This window comes from Strongylocentrotus purpuratus, unplaced genomic scaffold, assembly GCF_000002235.5.
Source record: "Strongylocentrotus purpuratus isolate Spur 01 unplaced genomic scaffold, Spur_5.0 spur5_scaffold_5, whole genome shotgun sequence".
In the NCBI taxonomy this organism is placed as follows: Eukaryota; Metazoa; Echinodermata; class Echinoidea; order Camarodonta; family Strongylocentrotidae; genus Strongylocentrotus; species Strongylocentrotus purpuratus.
In genome coordinates, this window is record NW_022145611.1 from 2,002,983 (window position 1) to 2,024,308 (window position 21,326).

The window sequence follows — 21,326 nt, forward strand, 5'->3', positions numbered from 1 at the left end:
ATGATGGAATACGAATGATGAAAATGAAGCTCCATCATGATCTGATTTCAAACTACGGACCAACAACGATTCGACCCGTTATTACCAATTCTTCCTCTGTCCAAGTAAAAATGCGCATGCTTGTCGACCACATTGCCGATTTTGTGAGTCATTATAATATTTGTTTGAGGGCACCTTTGAAATTGTTAATTGTAATCAATGTTGAGTTATATTTCATACGAATGTTAACAAATATGTTTGATTTTCACTTCACGGTGCATTATTTTTTGGTAGAAAACGGATGGCAACCTGAATAGACGAACCTTCATATAGATGAAAACTGAAATAATGACAATGGTAATGTCGTGGTGTGATTACTTCGGGTTATCAGGGATACAACGCTAATGAAGCACATCAAAGAACCGGGCTTTGCCTGAATGTCGCTGTTGAACCATTTTATTTGTTCAGGTCAAATTCGGAAATCATGAAAACCCTGCAAATCAATCAGAAAAAGGACAATCTTAAATACAACTACACAAATTCAAGTAACATGTATAAGCAACTATTTTGTAGGATTACATTAATCACTGACAAAATAGGCTAGGTTATCAGAAATAAAATAGCTAAATAGCTTTTAAAAATACCATAAGGGTGCACATTTACACCGCCTGTCAGATACTCTACCCTAAAAGGAGCAGATCATCACCCTCTGCCATAACGCGTAGGTGGGTGCAAATCTGTATCCTAATCGCACCTTTATTTCTTAGTGTGTATTGTTAATTGCTTATAACATAATATTTGCCATTGTACATTTCTTGTAAAGACGTTTAACTGCCGTGGTTAAAACGTTTTTGTTTTCAATTTTATTTGATCAATCGTACTGTCTTACTAGGATGAACCCAAGCAGCAAGTGACCCTCTTATGTGCATTGAAAGTGGTAAGCAAACAAATACTCAGATATAATATATCAATGACTTAGCATGCGGTGAAGGGCAATGGAGACCTAATTCGTGTTAATAGAAGGGAGAAGGGAAAGAGAAAAAGATGGTAAGGAGAATTTAAAAAAGAAACTTAAACAGAAATTGAAAAGGAAACCGAAGTGGTCCGTCATGCAGTTGAAGGTATTACAAAGTTTTGGTAAATTTAGAAAATTGACTGGATAGTGATTCTCTACAATTTTGATATATATGGATGCCCCTATGGATATATTATAAGCACTAAAAAATGTAGCCCCTAAAACACTTCTGTTTTCGAGAAAAATTGAATATACAAATTTACCGGTGCTCCCGGTAAATTTTGATAAATTTCAAATAGCGCCTACGACCATACGATGGTAGCTGCGACCATGAAAATCTCAGAATATGTAGTTGTGATATATATATTCCAAACGGTAACAGCAAATCGGTCGATTTCATTCAAAAAAACAATGTTTTATAGCTAAATTCATATATTGACCTTGAGAGGGCGCTATACAAAATAAAGAGTTTAGTATTTACAATTTTATAACTTTAGACTCGATTTCAACCGCAACAACGATCACAGAATATTGTATGATCGCCTATGCTTCCAATATGTTCATTTGAACCAAATTCATGACCCCATACCATAACTTTGTATTACCTTTAAGATACAGCCCGTTTAGGTGTTAAAATGCACTCTCTCGCTCCTTAAACAGGAGGGGAGCAACATAAGAAATCCATCAATGCATCGATCCATTAATTATCCCCGAAAAATAGACAGAGTACACACATTACCTACCCGACTGTCTCACAATATTAAAATATATAATAATATTGATAATAATAACAAAATTAATACTCACAAAAAACAAAATCTCGATTAATGAATGTATTATACATGTTGTTTAGCTGAGTTCTTGTTTCAAACCGCAAATGTCTTCAAAGTGCATCGTTATTGCTCTTATTCTTATCTATGACATTTCTAGTGCCCTTGTAGGACCTAAAATTGCTATGAAGGTAATTTTAGACCCCAAAATATGTGAAATTTTGGCTATTTTTCCAATACGATCATACCAATTCAGCTCCACTTTCGAAAAAATATGGTGATTGTTATTTATTTAATAACTTAATAATAACAATACACGGACCGACTGGTTGTGTATTATAACCAACACGAAAAAGCCAACATTGGGCGCTATATCGTTTTTTTCAACGGCTGGTTCAAAATTATCGAAAATTTGTGATGCCCCACAAAACATTAAAAATGGTTTTATTCATGGATATCTCAGCCGTCTCTGAACAGACTTTGATTAAGCAAAGATGATTTTGTCATTTAAATTGTATGTTCTTTCAAATTTGACACTTCGTTTTTTCATTATCTCACACAAAAAAAATGTGGAGCGCCCTCTGCAACCAAACTCAACTCTTCCTTTCAGATATTAGGAATCATTGGATATTCTATGAGCCTCATAACGTCATCCTGACTCTATCGAAATATGTTATTTTCATTTTTCAGATATGGAGAGACGAGTATTTATCGTGGAATGAGAGTGACTACCCAGGGATCACGTTTCTCGAGGTTGATGTTGATTTAATATGGAGTCCGACTATCACAGTGTTGACGAGGTAGGCATTCTTGATATCGTTATAATCTCTTTGGTAGGACTGCGGAATTTATTTCTTATTGAATTCTAAATTGTGTTTCTATTGTATTTGAAATTATTTTTTCTTTTCCAATTTCGTGTTGAAATCGTTCACTGGAGCGTTTGCATTCTACAAGCATTGGCAAACGACTCTCACTTAATAAGTATGTATGAATTCATTTTACCAAGGTATATCTATGCTCATTTGATTTTGAATTATTTATTTCCGTTTCAGTATTTACATATTAAAACACGTACAAGGAACATATACATTAAATAATGAGATTAAACAAAGCACTAAGCTTGTAAAATAAGAGAAAATACAAATGTATTGAAAACTGAAAATGAAAACGGATCATTGTTGTCCTAAATGTATACATAACGATGAAACGGAAGGGCGTGTTTAATAAAGAAGCCATACCTGTATGGCGTACGCCCCTAAACTTTAGTTATGTAAAATTAATAGAGTTTGGTCAATATATAGCTATATCAGTTTAACTTTTATTTACTGTAAAAGAAGAGGGAGAGAGAAAATATGTAGTATATTCCAAACCCTCTATGTCTGAAAGCCTAATTTCTCATTTGAGGAGATGATACAGCAGAAAAAGCATAACACAAATTCTCTCAATATTCTTCATGATAAACTAATTTGTTCAATATTTGTGTTATGAATATTATATTTGGCAAGATTCGATACTGGTAATGACTAATTAAAAGTGAAAAAGAAATGGCTGATGCACAAGCCCTTTGAAAAGGACATTTTGACATTTTACAGACTATTGTCTACATGTACATGTATATCTACATGTACATGTTTATATTGCATTGTGGTCATTAATGACACACTATGAATGGTCAGAGCAAATAGGTGCTTTAGAGAAGGAAGATTCTCTCTCTCTCTCTCTCTCTCTCTCTCTCTCTCTCTCTCTCTATATATATATATATATATATAAAATAATACAAATAATAATAACAACAGTTATAATGCGCACATATCCACCCAAGAGATGCTCAAGGCGCCTAACAAGGTAAATACATTAAACTTAAGAAAGTACATAAGAAGTTACAGAGAACAAAAATAATTTAACATAATTGAATATAATTAAACAATGTTAATTACATGAGATTGTGAAATACACTGCGTCTTAACTAATGAATTCAAACATTAGATAGGTTTTCAAGTTTTTTTGGAACAAATTTTGATTGGCTGACATTTTGATTGAATGGGGTAGGGAGTTCCATAACCGCGGTGCAGCAGCTATAAAAGCTCTGTCACCCAACTCTATTTGTATCAAAATAATACATATATATACACATATGAAGATATTAAGGGTTTGCTGATTGGCCTGCCTGATGATGATCCCAGTCTTTCTATCTATTTCATTTTTCAATTTTACAGCAACAGTCCAGATTTCTTACAACTGAATCATCGTCGTGTAGAAGTATCTGCTGAGGGCACGGTTACGTGGGTGTCTCCAGCAATCATCACCAGTACTTGCTACTTTGATGTCCTACTATTTCCTTTTGATGTCCAGAAGTGTGTCTTTGAATTCGGACCCTGGGCTAGTCCTTATAACATAGAAGAACTGGACTTCTTTTTCGAACGGAACGAGACGACGGTCAACCGCTACCGCAAAAACGGCGTGTGGGAGATCGTCAACGACACAGTTCGAAAAGAATACACCGACTACAGCTCTCACGAAGAACCATTTGCAGAGCTTCATTACCACATCACTTTCAGGAGGATACCAAGAGTCTATATCTTGGGTATCGTCATCCCGTCTGTCCTACTCTCTATATCCACCATGCTCATCTTTCTACTGCCTCCCGAGTCCGGAGAGAAGATCTCATTTGGTGTCACTAATCTCCTAGCTATGGTACTCTTTCAGGAGACTGTCCGATCTGCCATGCCACCTACAGGCTCACCCATTCTAGGTAAATATGTATTATAATAGCTCGGGACAATCTTAAGAATCGTACGGCATGGTGACAAATGGGCACTTATTCATGGATCGAGACACACCTGTACTCATACTCCTGTTATACAGAGCGAGTCAGAAAAAATGTCCCACTTTTTAAAAGTTGTATTGTTTAAAGTATGAATATTTAATCGTCGGTTTCATGATATGTCTTGATAGAGTTAGCCTCCTAGTACATGTAGGTACCATTTCCATTTGAATCTCTGCATGCATGACTGAACATCAGACAATCTTTACAAGACTGTCAGATCTCACTTGCGCCAATTCAGTGGCGGATCCAGGGGGGGGGGGGCCCGGGGGCCCCGGGCCCCCCCCCCCCTTGAGAAAAAAAATCATGTAAAATCACGTGATTTTTACGGTTTTGGGGGGTGCAAATTGAAATTTTTTTGAGGACCAAAGAAAAAAATGTGCTCACTACCCCCCCCCCCCCCCCCCCCCCCCACTGAGCGACTTTTCGGCCGGCACGACTTTCAAATTTTCGGGGGCAAAAAAAAAAAAGAAGAAAGTTGGGCCCCCTCCCCTAAGAAATCCTGGATCCGCGCCTGCGCCAAGTTACTGGGTGAGGAATAAAACAGTGCATTGAACAAAGACAGTTAGACGGACACACACGCACACGCACACATACACACGCACACACACAAATACATCCACGCACACGCACACATGCACACACAACACACACGGTGACGATTGTTTTATAATTTCCCCTTTTCTGATTAAGTATTGATTTTTATCAAGATCGCTGAATGTTTAAGTGGCATAACCATGACAACCTTTCCCTTTAGTTCACATTCACTGCCACCATCATGTCATCATCATCATCATTGTCATCATCTTAATCTTCATCATCATCATCATTATCATCATCATCATCATGAAACACAACATCCGCCAATACGCACCAAGCGGACAAGAAGAATTCCCGACAAAAAGTAACAGTTTGGCTGGGCCTTGTCGAGAATGGAACGCTCATTTGTGTGCGTGTGCCTGTGTGTGTGAGTGTGTGTGTGTTTGTGCATGTCCGTGTGTGTGTGAGTGTGTGTGTGTGTGTGTGTGTGTTTTGTCTGTCTGGCAGTCTTTCTTCAAAACACTATTTTATTCCTCACCCAGCAACTTGGTGCAAGTGAGATCTGGCAGTCTTGTAAAGATTGTCTGATGTTCAGTCATGCATGCAGAGATTCAATTGCAAATGGTACCTAAATGTACTGGGAGGATAACTCTATCAAGACATATCATGAAACCCACGATTAAATATTCATACTTCAAACAATACAACTTTTAAAAAGTGGGATATTTTTCTGACTCACTCTGTATAGTGGAAATGTTATTCATATGTGAAATATCTAGTATTAAGAACTTTTCCATGATGAATTGCCCTCCCTTGAAAGTTATTTTTTGGTGCCTTATGGTGGTCTTACATTATTTTCATGTCGTCAATTTCTTTATTGTCAGGGTTTGAGGAAACATGATGTCTAAACCAATAACTTGGGTGGATAATCCTGCATATCGGGTGTGTCTTACTATATCGACGCACAGCAACAGTTTATTACTTAGATTTATTGATAGATAACCACCTGACATAATTCGTAAAAACATTATTGATCGTTACAAAGATTCGGAAGAATAATTATCATCTTTGCTAAAAATTGCTCTCTTTCCATTCAAGCGAATTACATTTGTGTAATGATGATTGTAGCCTGCACATCCCTTATCATTGAGGCAATCGTCCTTCGGATGTACAACCTGGGCAACGCCAGTGACATACCAAGATGGATGCAACGTTTGTTCATCAAAAAACACCAAACTGTGTCACTCTGTCGAAGAAAAGAGCCTGGGCTTCACGCTCCACTACAGAAGGGGGCTATAATCGTCCATCACGATGGCAGTGACGATCCTGCAGAGCATGTTTGTGAAGATGATCAAAAACTTCAATGTTCCGATTCTCGAAATATGTTAGATAATGCAGAATTGTGGAAGATGGTGGCGTTGTCTTTCGAAGAGAAGACAGCTTTCCTAACGCTTTGTGCGATAGCTGGGAATATTTTCTTTACTTCTCTGTACATAGCCATATTGTCCAATATTCATTCACGTGTGTGAGGACATATAGCAGATGAGGTCGTGTAATGGTCCTGAAGTGAGATTTGTCTTGGCGGACTTCAATTCCCAACAGCCATCGGTTGGCAAAGCCCGGACAGTCAGTGACAAATGTTCCCCATCGATGCACAAGGTTGTATGGATGCGTGGTAACAATGGTATGGAACTTCTTTGAAAATAATCCTAAAATGCAAGGATTATTATAATATGGCTCTCTCGAAGACTTTATCATTATCTTACACGTTTTAAAAGGATGTTTCTTGCATGCTAATTCCGATCGATAAATATCTTTAATAATTTCACGACTCTGTATAATCAAAATTTATATAGTACCCTAAATCAAGCATTCTGTATTTGTTTCGTATGAGTGTTACAATACATATTTTCTTCAGTTCAATAGTTTGATAGGATATATGTAAGTAATTATATAAATCTCAGTTTAAGATTTCTTACAGTGTTTTTGCAAGCGTATATGTTCATATACAGATGACGCCAAATCATTGATAATATTTAAAATATATCATATAAACCGAGTGCATTTATGTGTGTTTGTATGAAATTATCTTTCAAGAAGTCTTTCATGAAAAGAGAGACATATTTGTTCATCTTCTGTAAGCTCGGTTAAAATGAACATATATCAAACAATAACATAATGTTGACAGCAGTCCAAAATTCAATCATAAACAATGAGGGCGTCAAACAGAAATAAAGGTTTTAAGGTCCCTATTTAATCTTCTTGTGTACAAATATAAAAACTCTTTTTCTTTATATCATTACTATTGTTTGTCTGTAAAGTGCTTAGAGACATCGTCGATGTATTAAGCGCTATATAAACGCGGAATATTATTATTGTTATTATTGTTTTGTCGTTGGTGTTGTTGTGGTTGCCAGTATATGTAAATATTCATGAAATTCATTTCTGGATTTTGTGCAGATATATGTTTTAATCATTAAAACAAATCAATACATGTTTTACGATTGACTTTATGTCTACAAAAATCAGGTCTCATGATCGTATTGTGAAGTGTTAAATTCTGACAAGGCATGAATGAATAAGGTTTTGGTCTACACATGCATATGAATTCCGATATTCATTCAACAAACACACCCCCAGAAAGCGGGTACAAAACGGGCATCGCTTACACAAATGGTTACTGTGCTAATGTTATTGTTTTATTTCAATAGAACAGATGTTTTACGAAATAAAATATCTATGATTCTTGGCTCTGAATCTATCTTGATCAGTCCGTTTTTCACCAACCTCACTTACTTGTAAAATTCAAATCGATTTTCTTTTAAATCAGCGACCTGACGTACATGTGCTATCAAACTACCTGGTCTATTGTGTAAATGTACAATTTTAAACCGGTAGAGCTTACATATTATATTAAAGAAGAAATATAAATGTATTAAACCACATGCGTACAAATTCGAAAATGAACTTATTAAAGTTGAAACAGCATTTTCTCACATAACACTTCTATCAAAACTGTTTACCATATTAATTAGAAAAAACACGTCTATATGAAATATTAATAAGTGTAAAATATATCTGATATCGTTTTCAACGTAATATTTTTGCCTTCACACTAAATCATTTGCTTTTATTTAGGAAGATCACTAAGTAGATATTCTAATCTTGAAATGTCAGTCGTTATCACTCATTTTCAAAAGACATATCATAAATATGCTTGTCCTCATAGCTACTATAAGAAAAAAATTGCCTGCTAAAATTGATTCGATACAATATGGTATAGCAAACTCAATTAAACACTTATTTCCTTAACCATTAAAACTATATTGATTTGCTTAAAGCATAAACAATTTAAGAGTCTGTAGAGAGGTATGGATAATAATAAATACAGAAAACGGTTTTTGGAGAGTGTGTACTTTAGTCTTAATTATCAACGTTTTTGTATTTGTCCAGTAATTTCAAGGCCTGATAATAGAGTATGAGTCAAGCCCTGAGTGTCAGGTAATGCTTGTGTTTCTACTGGGAATTTAAAGTTTGGTGTTTAGTATCAGCGGAGCCTTACGTGTCAGGTAATGCTTGTATTTGTACAGAGGTATTAAAGCTTGGTATAGATTACTAGTCAAGCCTTGAGTGTCAGGTAATTCTTGTATTTGTACAGAGGTATTAAAGCTTGGTGTAGAGTATCAGTCAAGCCTTGAGTGTCAGGTAATTCTTGTATTTGTACAGAGGTAATTAAGCTTGGTGTAGAGTATCAGTCAAGCCTTGAGTGTCAGGTAATTCTTGTATTTTTACAGAGGTATAGAAGCTTGGTGTTTAGTATCAGTCAAGCCTTGAGTGTCAGGTAATTCTTGTATTTGTACAGAGGTATTAAAGCTTGGTGTAGAGTATCAGTCAAGCCTTGAGTGTCAGGTAATTCTTGTATTTGTACAGAGGTATAGAAGCTTGGTGTTTAGTATAAGTCAAGCCTTGAGTGTCAGGTAATTCTTGTATTTGTACAGAGGTATTAAAGCTTGGTGTTTAGTATAAGTCGAGCCTTGAGTGTCAGGTAATTCTTGTATTTGTACAGAGGTATTAAAGTTTGATGTAGAGTATCAGTCAAGCCTTGAGTGTCAGGTAATTCTTGTTTTGTACAGAGGTATTAAAGATTGGTGTTTAGTATTAGTCAAGCCTTGAGTGTCAGGTAATTCTTGTTTTGTACAGAGGTATTAGAGCTTGGTGTAGAGTATCAGTCAAACCTTGAGTGTCAGGTAATTCTTGTAGTTGTACAGAGGTATTAAAGATTGTTGTAGAGTATCAGTCAAACCTTGAGTGTCAGGTAATTATAACAGTTTGTCCAAAGTGTTTAAAGCTTAGTGTGGGGGTATTAGTCAAGTTGTGTTAGGGCTTCAGTTGGTGGGGAGTATCAGTCAAGCCCTGAGTGTCAAGTAATTCTTGCATTTGTCCAGTGGTTTTAAAGTAAGTTCATCAAGCATATCAAGGCGCTGAGACTGGTTCAAATGAAACTCAAACCGTTGCAGGAGTTTTCCAAGGATCACCCGTGCTTCGATCTAAAGAAAAGAATAACACAAATATTAAAAGGTGTGCTACTTTTCATTACTACTGCATATTAATATGTCTAGAAAATTACATCATATCGTTGTTTTTTTCGGAATCATTCTTCATTCAATGTTTTAATCTTAGTGGAATGATGATAGACAACTTAAAGTTTTGACATCATTTAATCATGAAGGTTATTCATTAAATAATTTTTGACAGCTTACCATGGCAAACTGCTGACCGATGCAAGAACGTTGTCCAACAGAGAACGGGATATATGCGTAAAAGTGTCTTGGTCTGAATAAAAGAAAACAAAGGGGAAAATTATATGGAATTTTTAAATATTTTTTTTTTACTAAAATTGATACTTATTAACGATATGCTACCCAGTGAGACTATAGCATGATAACAATGTATTCTTTAAAACGGTGGTGGATACTCTTGCATCCGTCATCTAAGTTTCGTATGTTCAACCAAGCTATTTTATGTTGGTCAACGGTCTAAGGTTCCATCGCGGTATCACCAAGGCAGCACTGTTCATCAGGAATTGGTCGTTGTACAATGCACGAATTGCCCTGATGTTATACCATCATGTATATAGCTGTAGCGTCTGCACAACCATTGTCTTTCCATTGAACCAGCCATGCACCAATCGTTTTAGGTGGCTGTTCCATGATTCCATGAATCTATTCATGCAACCAAAGAATTTGCAGTTTTGGTGAATATGGAACTCCGCTGGTTTCTCGAACACACTGAGACAAAGATTATCTCCCACAGACAGTGCAGAAATGCTCTTCAGTAGAGTAGCACATGCATGCAAGAGTGTTAAAGTAAAAGTGAAAGGGGTGTTTCTAGAGAAGAAAGGTAACTGCAGAAAATGCAGTGTAGCTAGGGACGGTTTAAATTCTCCTTATCAATCTAAGAATGCACCGAATCAGTGGTAAGATCCAAGAAAATATATTTTCTTCAGCTCAATACCCCCGTATACGTTAGATTTATCTTCTGTAAAATAAATATATCAATGATTAGATAAACAATCGTAACATAATGCTATAGAGCAAAAGCAATATGATTTATATCAAATTTATTTAAAATGAAAGTTTCATAATTACCAAAAATAATTGGGCATCAACAATGAATCATGAGTGATCATTTTCAACCAGTCAATTTTCGACCAGTTAATAATAGTTAAATTAAGAACGGACGTGATAATATAAAGAGGGTACACAAACATAATGCTAAATGGTTAATGCTTACAGATTTTCGTCCTCTTGTGGCTTAAAGCGATCAGGGTTAAAAAGGAGAGGGTCATCGAAATATTCTTCCATCCTCGACATCACTACAGATAGAACCTGCAAGGAATGGTGTTTAAAAAAGAATGGATACTGTACTTTATATTTTCATAATATTATCACGGTAATGGGTATCACTCCGTCAAAGGTACTTTTAAAGTTGTGTCTAGTCAACAGCTTTAGCTGAAAGGCTACACAATGGGTGATTTTAATTTGTACACAGGAATACAGTAATCCACAAACAAATATTCCCTAAAGTCACGTAATATTTGCAACTTATTGAAAGAAAGAGTGAACTGCATCTGGTTACTCCCAATGCGTTAGCACTGGTCCAGACAATGAATGGAATATATGTTTGGTTAGAGTTGATATGTTTTTTCCTCATTTAGTATCCCACATTTTCTTCTTCTTCAGTATCCGACTATTTCAGTCATCCAATTTCATAATAAACTATGTACTTACGGACACACTAACACCTGCTGGAATCGTCATGTCTTTATAAATGACCGGATGTGCAGTGACACGAGTAGTGCCTATGACAGGAGGGTACAGTCTCAGAGTCTCTTTGAAAACCTTGCAAAAAAAAGCAAAACACGAGTCCTTCTTTAATATGGGGAGATATTGTACTTTATCAAAAATCTTTATTGCTAAATTAATCTTTAATGCACATTCTAAATTACATTTCTTCTTTAAAGAAATACATTGTTCGTCATAAAGTAATTCTTTGCATTTCAAAATGAACTATTTCTTTCTTGAATTAGACTTGAGATTCACTCCGGACCGCTTCTCATTCCCAGATGGCCTGTAGAATCCAGTTCACAAAACAATAATTGGTTACTATTCAAATCACCATAATTGTCATGCCCTATCTACCATAGGATGGAGCTGGCGTCGCCCCCATGCACCCCCCCCCCCCGTCGCCCCTTCTTTTGAAAGCTGATTAAAAAGACAATCATTACGACTTGCAGTGTGTTTACGTCAATCGGGACTGCCTGGGTATATTACGTCCCTCCCCTTAAACCTGCCCTGTATCTGGGTACGCTACAGATATTGAACACGGAATTGGATGCAAATCTGTGTCTACTTACCCCTAGTACTTACCCTCATCATATACTCGAGTTTGGCCAGATCATCATACTCGACATATGGTTTCTGACCTAACACCTCGTCCACCTCTGCTTGAACTCTGTAAGAAAAGGAAACCGATACATGTATTATAATTCCCTTGTACACTGTCGCTCATAAAGGTGGAATATTTTGTTTTTATTCCAATTTATGGAGTTATTTTAAAAATAATTTAAAAATAATAGATCTAGATAATAGTATACATTCTCAGATTTTATTGAATAATAATTTGCCAATGTGTGTTTTGCGTGACTGCTAAAGCATGTGTATGCTACTATGCTTATCAACTAGGGGACCTATGCCCTTAAGTCATAAATGACAGTAATGATAATTAATGCCCCACAAAAGGGCACAAATATAGCACATCGACACGGTTTTGATCCTGGGGCCTCACAGTTACGAGGCCATTGCTTTGTCACTGAACCATGACTGTACGCAGCGGGGGCTAGGGTAGGGGGCAGTTTCCATAAATTTAAAAAAAAACACAGAAAATGCAATAAATTTTCAATAATTTATTGCATTTAACCCCGGTTCCCAACATAAACAAATCTTCTGTGTGCCCATGCCTCGAGCCATAATGCATGGCCGTCCAGAGGTTTTTTTTATGTTGGGGACCGGGGTAAAATGCAATAAATTATTGAAAATTTATTGCATTTTCTGTTTTTTTTTAATTTATGGAAACTGCCCCCTACCCTAGCCCCCGCTGCGTACAGTCATGGTTCAGTGACAAAACAATGGCCTCGTAACTGTGAGGCCCCAGGATCAAAACCGTGTCGATGTGCTATATTAGTGCCCTTGTGTGGGGCATTAATCCTCATTACTGTCATTCATGACTTGAGAGCGTAGGTCCCCTAGTTAATAAGCATGGTAGCATACACATGCTTTAGCAGTTCCGCAAAACACACATTGGCAAGTTATTATTCAATACAATCTGAGAATGTATACTATTATTTATATCTATTATTTTTAAATAATTTTTAAAATAATTCCATAAATTGGGGTAAAACTAAAATATTCCAACTTTATGAGCGACAGTGTACATATACAGAGTGTCCCTGAAAAATATGAAACCCAAGCTTGTTTTAAGGAAACGAAGTGAGGCAGTTGAACAAATGTTATTTTGCCTCACCAAAGATGATTTGTACCTGTGTGATCTTTCTATCATGATTATGACGTCATAAAGGAAGGTGAGAATATGAGCTTTTAGATGATGATGAGTATTTTCAATTATAATGGATAATCCCAATCATTTCCTTCCCTCTACAAACCATAATGAACCAAATAAAGTAGCAACCATTTTCGCTTAAATTGGACGATCGAGTTTTTGACACACTTCAGACGATCTGAAATAGGTGATGTGTGATAACTGATTTGGTACCCTACGAACATGACGCAAGAAAAGAAAATGCATACATTAACAACAACAAAATACTAACTGGGAACCAATAAACTTAGTTTCTCTTTTTTCAGAGACACACTGTATGTTAAAAAAACAAATCTCTTCTTTATGTAGCGATACCCAATGTTTAGACATAACAAATTTACGATTTTAACTTTTTCTTAGATAGAATGCCGAGTGCATTAAGAATACCAATTACTTGATAAGAAACAAAGTTACCCAACAGAAGCGAAGTCCTCAAAACGTAAATGCTTCAAAGCATAATAATTTGTTAACCCTTTCTTTATTTCCAGTGATTTTTACAGGAATGTTTAGATTCAGTGTGAATGTTAACTCAGGAACAGTAAGTTCGATATGATGTCTCGAAAGTGAAAGCACCCCTAACAAAAATGGCAAATTTGAATAACCCACAATGATTAAAAAATATATATCACTGTGAAGTTCCTCGCTACTCAAGAACAGAGCACAGCAAGGGAACAGGGGAGGTTCATTTTCTCCAAACTCGTACACAGATTCTTTCAATCCATTAGTTCCTGATAAGGACCTAGCTCATGGTTATCAATTTGTATTTTAATCGGTATCTGAATAAGCAGTCTTTAACACTGATGCTTTCGGTAAAGTTCCATTAAAATACTGACTTTAAATGTCGCTGGTTTGCGGAGAGTCCATTTGTTTTGACAGAAAAAACTTACTTCTTTGCCACATCAGGATTTCTACCAAGTTGTTGTATTGTAAACGCCAGTAAGTTGCTCGTTGTCTCTTGGCCTTTCAGTATACAGAATGAGATGGATAAAAATATGATTAACAATCAACAATTGATGAAAAGGACACGGGAAAAGTGCAAAAGTTGGCTTTATGAAAAGACAGAATTCATAACTCTTCATAATTAGTTCATAGATGATGACAGAGTTATGACATTCTTTGGAAATATTCCTTGAGAAATTATTCATACCGCAGTCCGTAAGAAATCTCTAGTATTAACGGCTGAATTACTTAACCACATGTAAATGAACATTCCGCATGACAATTAACCTCTGACTTATTCGAAAGTATTTCGATTAGGACAGTATTAAAACAAATAGTCATGCTTGCATCACTAGTAAGTTAGATTAATGTAATGGTTTATTGTATGGACTCCCTGACTCCCAAATATGGTGACCGCAACGGGTCAAAAAGAATTGTGCAAGACTGATTTGTGGTTGTTTGTTCCAAATTCTCATGGACCACCCCTCTTTTGAGAGATCTACTATTTAAGATTCCGTTGATTGTCTATAAAGCGCCCATCGGTCGAGCCCTTGGTTATATTGTTGAACTGTTGAAACTCAAGACTCACAACCTGCGCAGCTCCTAACATACTGTATTATGGCATTAATTAGATTAATTACCATTAGAAATGATGAAATCACCTATGTTATTTACTTTAACATCAAAACTAAAAGCGCATCTTTCATTTAAAGGGAACCAAAACCTTCATACTAAGTTACTTTTATCAAATTTCATGTTTTTTCTTCTTTCTTGTGATTGAGATAATCTACTCCCCTGAAAGCAAGATATAGAATGCAAAATGATATTCTACTTCACATATTATGAAGTCGGATCAAGAACACAAATAAATACGAAGAAAACGAAAAAATTGTGGAATTTTATGTACAAAAGGCATGGAGAGTTGTCCACAGATGATGTTATCAAATTGAATACCGTCCTCTAGTGACTAGTCATTTAAAAAAGCTCTAACTTCCTTATTCCTTGCCCGATTTTGTTCAAATTTTCACAGATTTTATTCAAATCTTTTAAACTTTACAATAAAAGTAACTTAGTATAAAGGTTTTGCTTCCCTTTAACTTAATGTTGTAGATTTAAACACATCACGAGCTCTTCCAGCGCAGAAAAATATATTTGCATGATGTCTTCGCTCTATAAAATTATATTTGTATTATTATCATTATTATTACTATTATTACTATTTTTATTATTATTATTATCATTATTATTATCAAGAATACCAAAGTGGAGCAGGTTTGTCCAATCGAACTGGTTACCCTGATGTAGTAGTATGTTATTTATCCATGTTTAACTTACTTTCACTTAGGGGAAATTGATTATCTTTTTTTTTCTGGATGAATGAAGAAAACTTTTCCTCATTGACTTTGTACTAACTTTATAACATCACCCATCGACATGTGTTGTGACTCAATCCCATAAGTGATTAGGAGTAGTAGTTACAATTCTCAGGAGCAGAAAAAAGTTTACCTGCAAAGAAGATTGTAACAAATTCATCGATCATGTTCTCCATTTGGAAGTCCTTATCACCCACCAGATCGTTGGCGCAATCGAGGATCACAGTGAGGATGTCGTTGGGTACATGATCACCCCGTTGACGGGCGGCGATACGTTCTTCGATCTGTTGTCGACCGGTCTCCCGAATGAGATTCACCGCCTCTCGCGTTTCCTGTCGTGTTTTCCGACTCTCGCTTCGTGGGTCAAACTTTAAATGCACATCAAATATATCGGCTAGTCAATAAACATGATGAGGGCAGTGTTAGAGGCAAACACATCATCAGCCTTGTGCAATTATTGAAAGCCCCCCCCCCCCCCCATCCCTCCACAAGGTAGGTAACAAAGCACGGCCCTGTTTTCATGAAACTTGTAGTAATCAAAAACAAGTTACAATATGATATAATCTACTGAAGCTCCTGCCTCTGGTTTGCTATGAGTAAATTTGTCATTAATGTGATGAGTTTGTCATTGATAACGAGTTTTATGAAACAATTCACGGATATTTGACTGTGTGACAAATTTCATCATTTAGATTTGTGCAATTTAATTATGGAACTGTCACTTTTCTAAGAGCTTCAACACGCTACCAAAGGTTTACTTATCAACTTCATCATGAAGCAACCAAATAAAACGTTTTCATTCAGTCAATCGTCGGTTTATTGGTCGTACACCCCAACCACTCCTGTTATTATCAAACATCATGAAGCAACGAAATAAAATGTTTACATTCAATCGTCGGTTGTACCCTCTAAACATTCGAAATGGTAGACCTAAAGTGACGCCCTATACTTACAGAATACCATGGTTTATCTATTATAGTTTGCATGCCTCTCAAGCCCAACGTTACGGCTGCAGGAAAGGGGCAGCTAGGATCTCCCACGGCTCCCGTTGTCATACTAAATGATACCTGACAAATAAAGCAAAAGAAAGAGACGGAATCAGACGACGACAGAGAGGAGAGATAGAGAGAGAGAGAGAGAGAGAGAGAGAGAGGGGGGAGAAGAGATAGGGAGGAAAGAGAGAGCGAAAGCGAGACAGAGACACAGACAGACAGAGAGGATAATCGAGAGAGAGGGGAGGATAGAGGGACATAAAGGGGGGAAAGATAGAAGGGGGACGCTGCATTCTAATTACATTTTTCCCCTTGAAAAAAACATTTCATAATTCATGTTTTAACACCAATTTTATGATTGTATATATTGCAGTAATAACATGACTATTGTATTGAAAATCAGTTATTAGCTTTTGCTTGATTGAAAGTTTTCGGGGGGCATCTTGCCCCTCCCCTTGGATACACAAGTGTTGCATGAATAAACGGAAAATTAGTATTTACATTTGCGATGACGTCAAGTGTAACGTTGTTGAGTTCGTTGAGCATTTCGACCTCATTCCTTCCGTCAGCTTTATCCCGGAGATGCTCACAAAGTTTTTCTGATTCCGCGTTGAATTTCTCCATCATACCCATCAAGTATCTAGGTAGGAATTCGGTCAAACACGTGAACTGTCAGTGTAACCCTTTTCTATTTGAGGTACCCCGTCTTATAACATTTGTAAAGAGTTCGGATTGATTCAAATCGATTGCAAATAAGCTTATAATTTAAAATCAATCGCAACGCTATATTCTGTAACATTTACATTTGAAATTAAGTATATATTGTCCATTCTGAAATTTGTTTTGAGCTGGTAAAAATGTACAAATGACTTTAATATACGTTTGTCACATATCGATTGGATGTCTTTAGGTCGATTTTAAACAATCGTTAGTCTATATGAGACATGGATTTGGGTGTAATAGCCCGAACGGTTCACCATGATCAAGTTCAATGTAACATTATTTAGACGGTCAATCGGAGGGGATGAGGGGATTTACAATGGTCAATGCTTATAATGAAATGATGTGGAATTTCGAGTTGAATCGGCATCTTGAAAATGAGTATAACATATAAAAGACATTACACCTAAACTACGGACCCTCTTTTAACAAATTCCTAAAACAATGAAATAATGTAGTTCCATGAAGTATAACGTACAGACATTACGTCATACTTACTTACGTCTGAAGGCAGGATTCATGATGGCACGCCTATGGAACCATTTTTCATGGTTTATTTCCGACACCAGACCATTGCCCATGAAACGAGCTCCAAACACGTACTGGAAATTTTTGTAGAAACTCTGGGGCTTTATGTGACGGCTATTCAGAAGCAATTCCTGAAAACAGAGGAGAGACAGATGCATGTAAAAGGGAGTCGCAAGAATCATCAAGGAGAATTATGACAATTTGTGTAGTATTTTTTATTACACATCAATTTTATAGGCGCTTACTTTCATGATGTTGGCAATTGAAGTTATTGAGTGCCACATTCAATTAATGTCCTACGAAGATTCACTCTAGTAGAATATTTATAGCAAATTCATTACTATTTTAACAACATGAACAACATCATAATTGTGCACTATCATTTTCAGGCTTGTAAAAAAATGTAGTCGTATCTAGTATCAATCGTACCTTTACGATTTCAGGAGCAGATGCAAAAACGTGACCTCTGGCAAACACTCGAATCCAGAATACCGGCCCATGGTCCTGAGAACTATTAGAAATAAATATTACATAATAATCATGAAAAATATATGTTTTCTTCACTTTAATGTATGTGTATAACATAATTGAAAAAGGAAGGTATGGTCTCGTATGAAGCGAGGCAGGCGTACTTTGACAACCCACTAATCTTCTTTTCCACCCCCATATTTATAAAAAATCATTTCTTTTTACAAATATTTACAGCATACATTGATGCAAACTTCAGTGGATATGGACGTGGACTCGGCTTTCCATATGCCCATGCTTATATTTATTAAGCATGAAACTTATATTTCTCTGATTCTTTTCAAAGTAACTGTGATAATTTATTATGGGCGTTCCCAACTCAAGCTATGCTTTCCGGGTTTTCGCCTCCTTCCGTATCTGAATTATTTACTGTATACTCTATGTTGAAATAATTGTTACATATATCATGTATATATATACATTTGTGTTTCATATTGTACTGTTGAGAAGGAAATAAATGTTAATAAATACCAACAAAAAAAAAGTAATTCGCTAGTAAAGGAACATAATAAAAAAATACATGTACAACGTTAAGATCATTAAAAGTGAACCACGATCAATCATCATATGAATATTCAATTATTGCAATGTTGTCATTCTTCACATGTACACGTATGAATCACGCTTATCTATTTTTATCTAAACTATAAACGAAATGTTTCATTCCCTCATATAAAATACACTACTTGATACAGCAATATTGGATGTGATACTCACAGTGTGTAGATAATAAGGCCGATGGGTTGACCCAGCTTCTTCTTAGCTTCAAAGATGCTAAATATATTTCCGAATAAGAAACTGAAAGTAAACAAACCGGAAAAGGTAAATCAACTTTGTTGTACAAACGACTGTTTCTGATACGTTTAAAACAGGAAATCGTTTGTTGAGTGGATTTTAAAACATTCAGGGATCAGTTTCCGACCCGGGTTCCACAAACTGAGTTATGATTATTCAATTGTGTTTAATAGTCAAACAGGGGCTTACAAATTACATGCTATAATGAGGAACTGTACTCGGGTTAGTACACAGGCCGACAATCATACAAAATAGGTATCAAAGCACGTATAATAACACAGTCAATGGACCAACAACTGGGGCATACATGTATATGTTCATGCATGCCAATAGACGGTTTATATTCCGCAGTTCATATGTATGCATACTTAGCCACCGAAATCGCCCTTTGGCACTCATGATAATTATGACGGTGAAATTCGTTCCCAAATCGGACCGTTTGGAGCCAGAAAGATGTTAAGTTTTGTATACCTTAACATAGAGTTCACGCCCTTATGGCTCCAAAGAACATGATATATATTTTAGGAAACCAGGATATTTTACTGAGTCCTATGGTTTATAAGCTTATGGATGATATGGTGGTATATGGTAATACTGCTTTAGCTATGTTACATATTTCTCCTCCTACCTATCTCTCTTTGGTCCTGGGAGGTCACTGAACTTCTGCTCTGTACGAAGAATAGCAGCCACAAAGACAAGCAGTCCGATTCCAAGCAGGCAGGCAAACAACCCCAACACATATACCACAATCACAACAAACAGGCCCATGGCTTCAATATGAATCGAATGATGATACTGTATTATATACTCCCCCAAAATCATACACATGCGTGAGATACTGAGACGAGCAGTCTAATAAAACTCGAGAGAGAGAGAGAAGGAATAGTACCTACAGTTGTAATATAAAAGCTTTACATGCATGAATTTCGATCTAGTCGGATGAAGCCTGCGCAGACAAACAAAATGTCCACGTACAATTGTCCATTCAAACTGAACATTCCAATGACTAGAGAACAATAATATTCCGAGCTAGAAATATTAAAAGGATTGTTGACCGTATGGGGGCAGGGTACACTTTGGACGTGTTGCAAGCATGCAGCTGTGTGATCTGTACAGTTATGTCGAGCTGCTAGCAGACCTATATCTACCAAGTTCATGGTATAGTCTCGAAAAGGGCGCAAAATTGATATTTATTTTTTTAAATTGTTATTATTTTTATTTCTGCATTTTTCCAAATATACTATAACTGAATAACAAAGAACATATAAGTGTACGGTATAATACAACATATACAAACAATAATTTCTTCATGTCAAAATGTTATTTACATAATTATGTACATATAATAACGAAACTTAATATTTCCATAACATATTATCATAAATTTGAAGTATTATCCGAACTATTCTGTTGGAAAAGTGCAGGAGACCACAATCATGAGCAAAGCTTGACAAGGATGGCGGCCTCAAAAAAAAAAAAAAAAAAAAAATCATAAGGTAAAACTTAAAATGAAAAAGTGATATGTTGTATAAGAGTAGGTGTTTCACCTTTCGTTGAGTACACATATTTTATTCATCATTATGATTTATGAATCAGTATTGCTTTTCCTTTTTATCCTCAATAGCCCAAGAGACATAAAGAATATAGATCGCCATAGTTACTACGGTGTAAAATGGCTACGGCGTAGAAATACTTAAATGTTGTGTACAAAAGTACGGGTATCATCCGACTTCTTCAAGTCTAAATTTGGAGGGAAATTCCAGCTGCTAGAGTGAAAACTTGACATTTTTAGACCCAGGGTAGGGTTGAACTAAATTAGGAGAATACGGAACAATAATGATCTACCAACAATCTACTCTCCAATCTACACATAATATTTTATTCCATTTGTATACGACATTAATATTATTTATGTGTTATGTTATCGATCTTGTGTTATACTGTTATATTTTATGTAATCATGCTTGATACATTATGTTTTACTTGTTATTATTTTTGTTGTTAATAAACTCAAACTCAAACTCAAACTCAAACTCAAACTCAAACTCAAACTCAACTCCTCCCAGGAAGCGTTATTTTTTTCGGCGGCACAGATTGGGGTTAGGTGCATGTTGAGCCTATGAGAAAGTTTAGGGTTAGGGTTAGGGTTAGGGTTAGGGTTAGGGT

At 36.0% G+C, this 21,326-nt stretch overlaps 2 protein-coding genes across 2 annotated transcripts; one reads left to right on the top strand and one right to left on the bottom strand.

Annotated features, from left to right (window-relative positions):
* Window positions 1–327: 327 nt before the first annotated feature.
* Window positions 328–9,222, top strand: LOC574565 (neuronal acetylcholine receptor subunit alpha-7-like). The gene is made up of 5 exons (XM_030998425.1): window positions 328–336; window positions 872–916; window positions 2,455–2,564; window positions 3,981–4,516; window positions 6,227–9,222. Exons 1-5 carry the CDS (start codon window positions 328–330, stop codon window positions 6,655–6,657), a joined length of 1,131 nt encoding a protein of 376 aa, XP_030854285.1. The 3' UTR covers window positions 6,658–9,222.
* On the bottom strand, window positions 7,806–20,328 carry LOC574627 (cholesterol 24-hydroxylase). The gene is made up of 13 exons (XM_003726781.3): window positions 19,789–20,328; window positions 19,083–19,163; window positions 18,267–18,348; window positions 17,808–17,968; window positions 17,091–17,229; window positions 16,551–16,664; window positions 15,731–15,965; window positions 14,173–14,245; window positions 12,058–12,142; window positions 11,419–11,529; window positions 10,922–11,016; window positions 9,889–9,961; window positions 7,806–9,675 (listed from the first exon to the last, which is right to left on the bottom strand). Exons 1-13 carry the CDS (start codon window positions 19,986–19,988, stop codon window positions 9,535–9,537), a joined length of 1,590 nt encoding a protein of 529 aa, XP_003726829.1. The 5' UTR covers window positions 19,989–20,328; the 3' UTR covers window positions 7,806–9,534.
* Window positions 20,329–21,326: the final 998 nt, after the last annotated feature.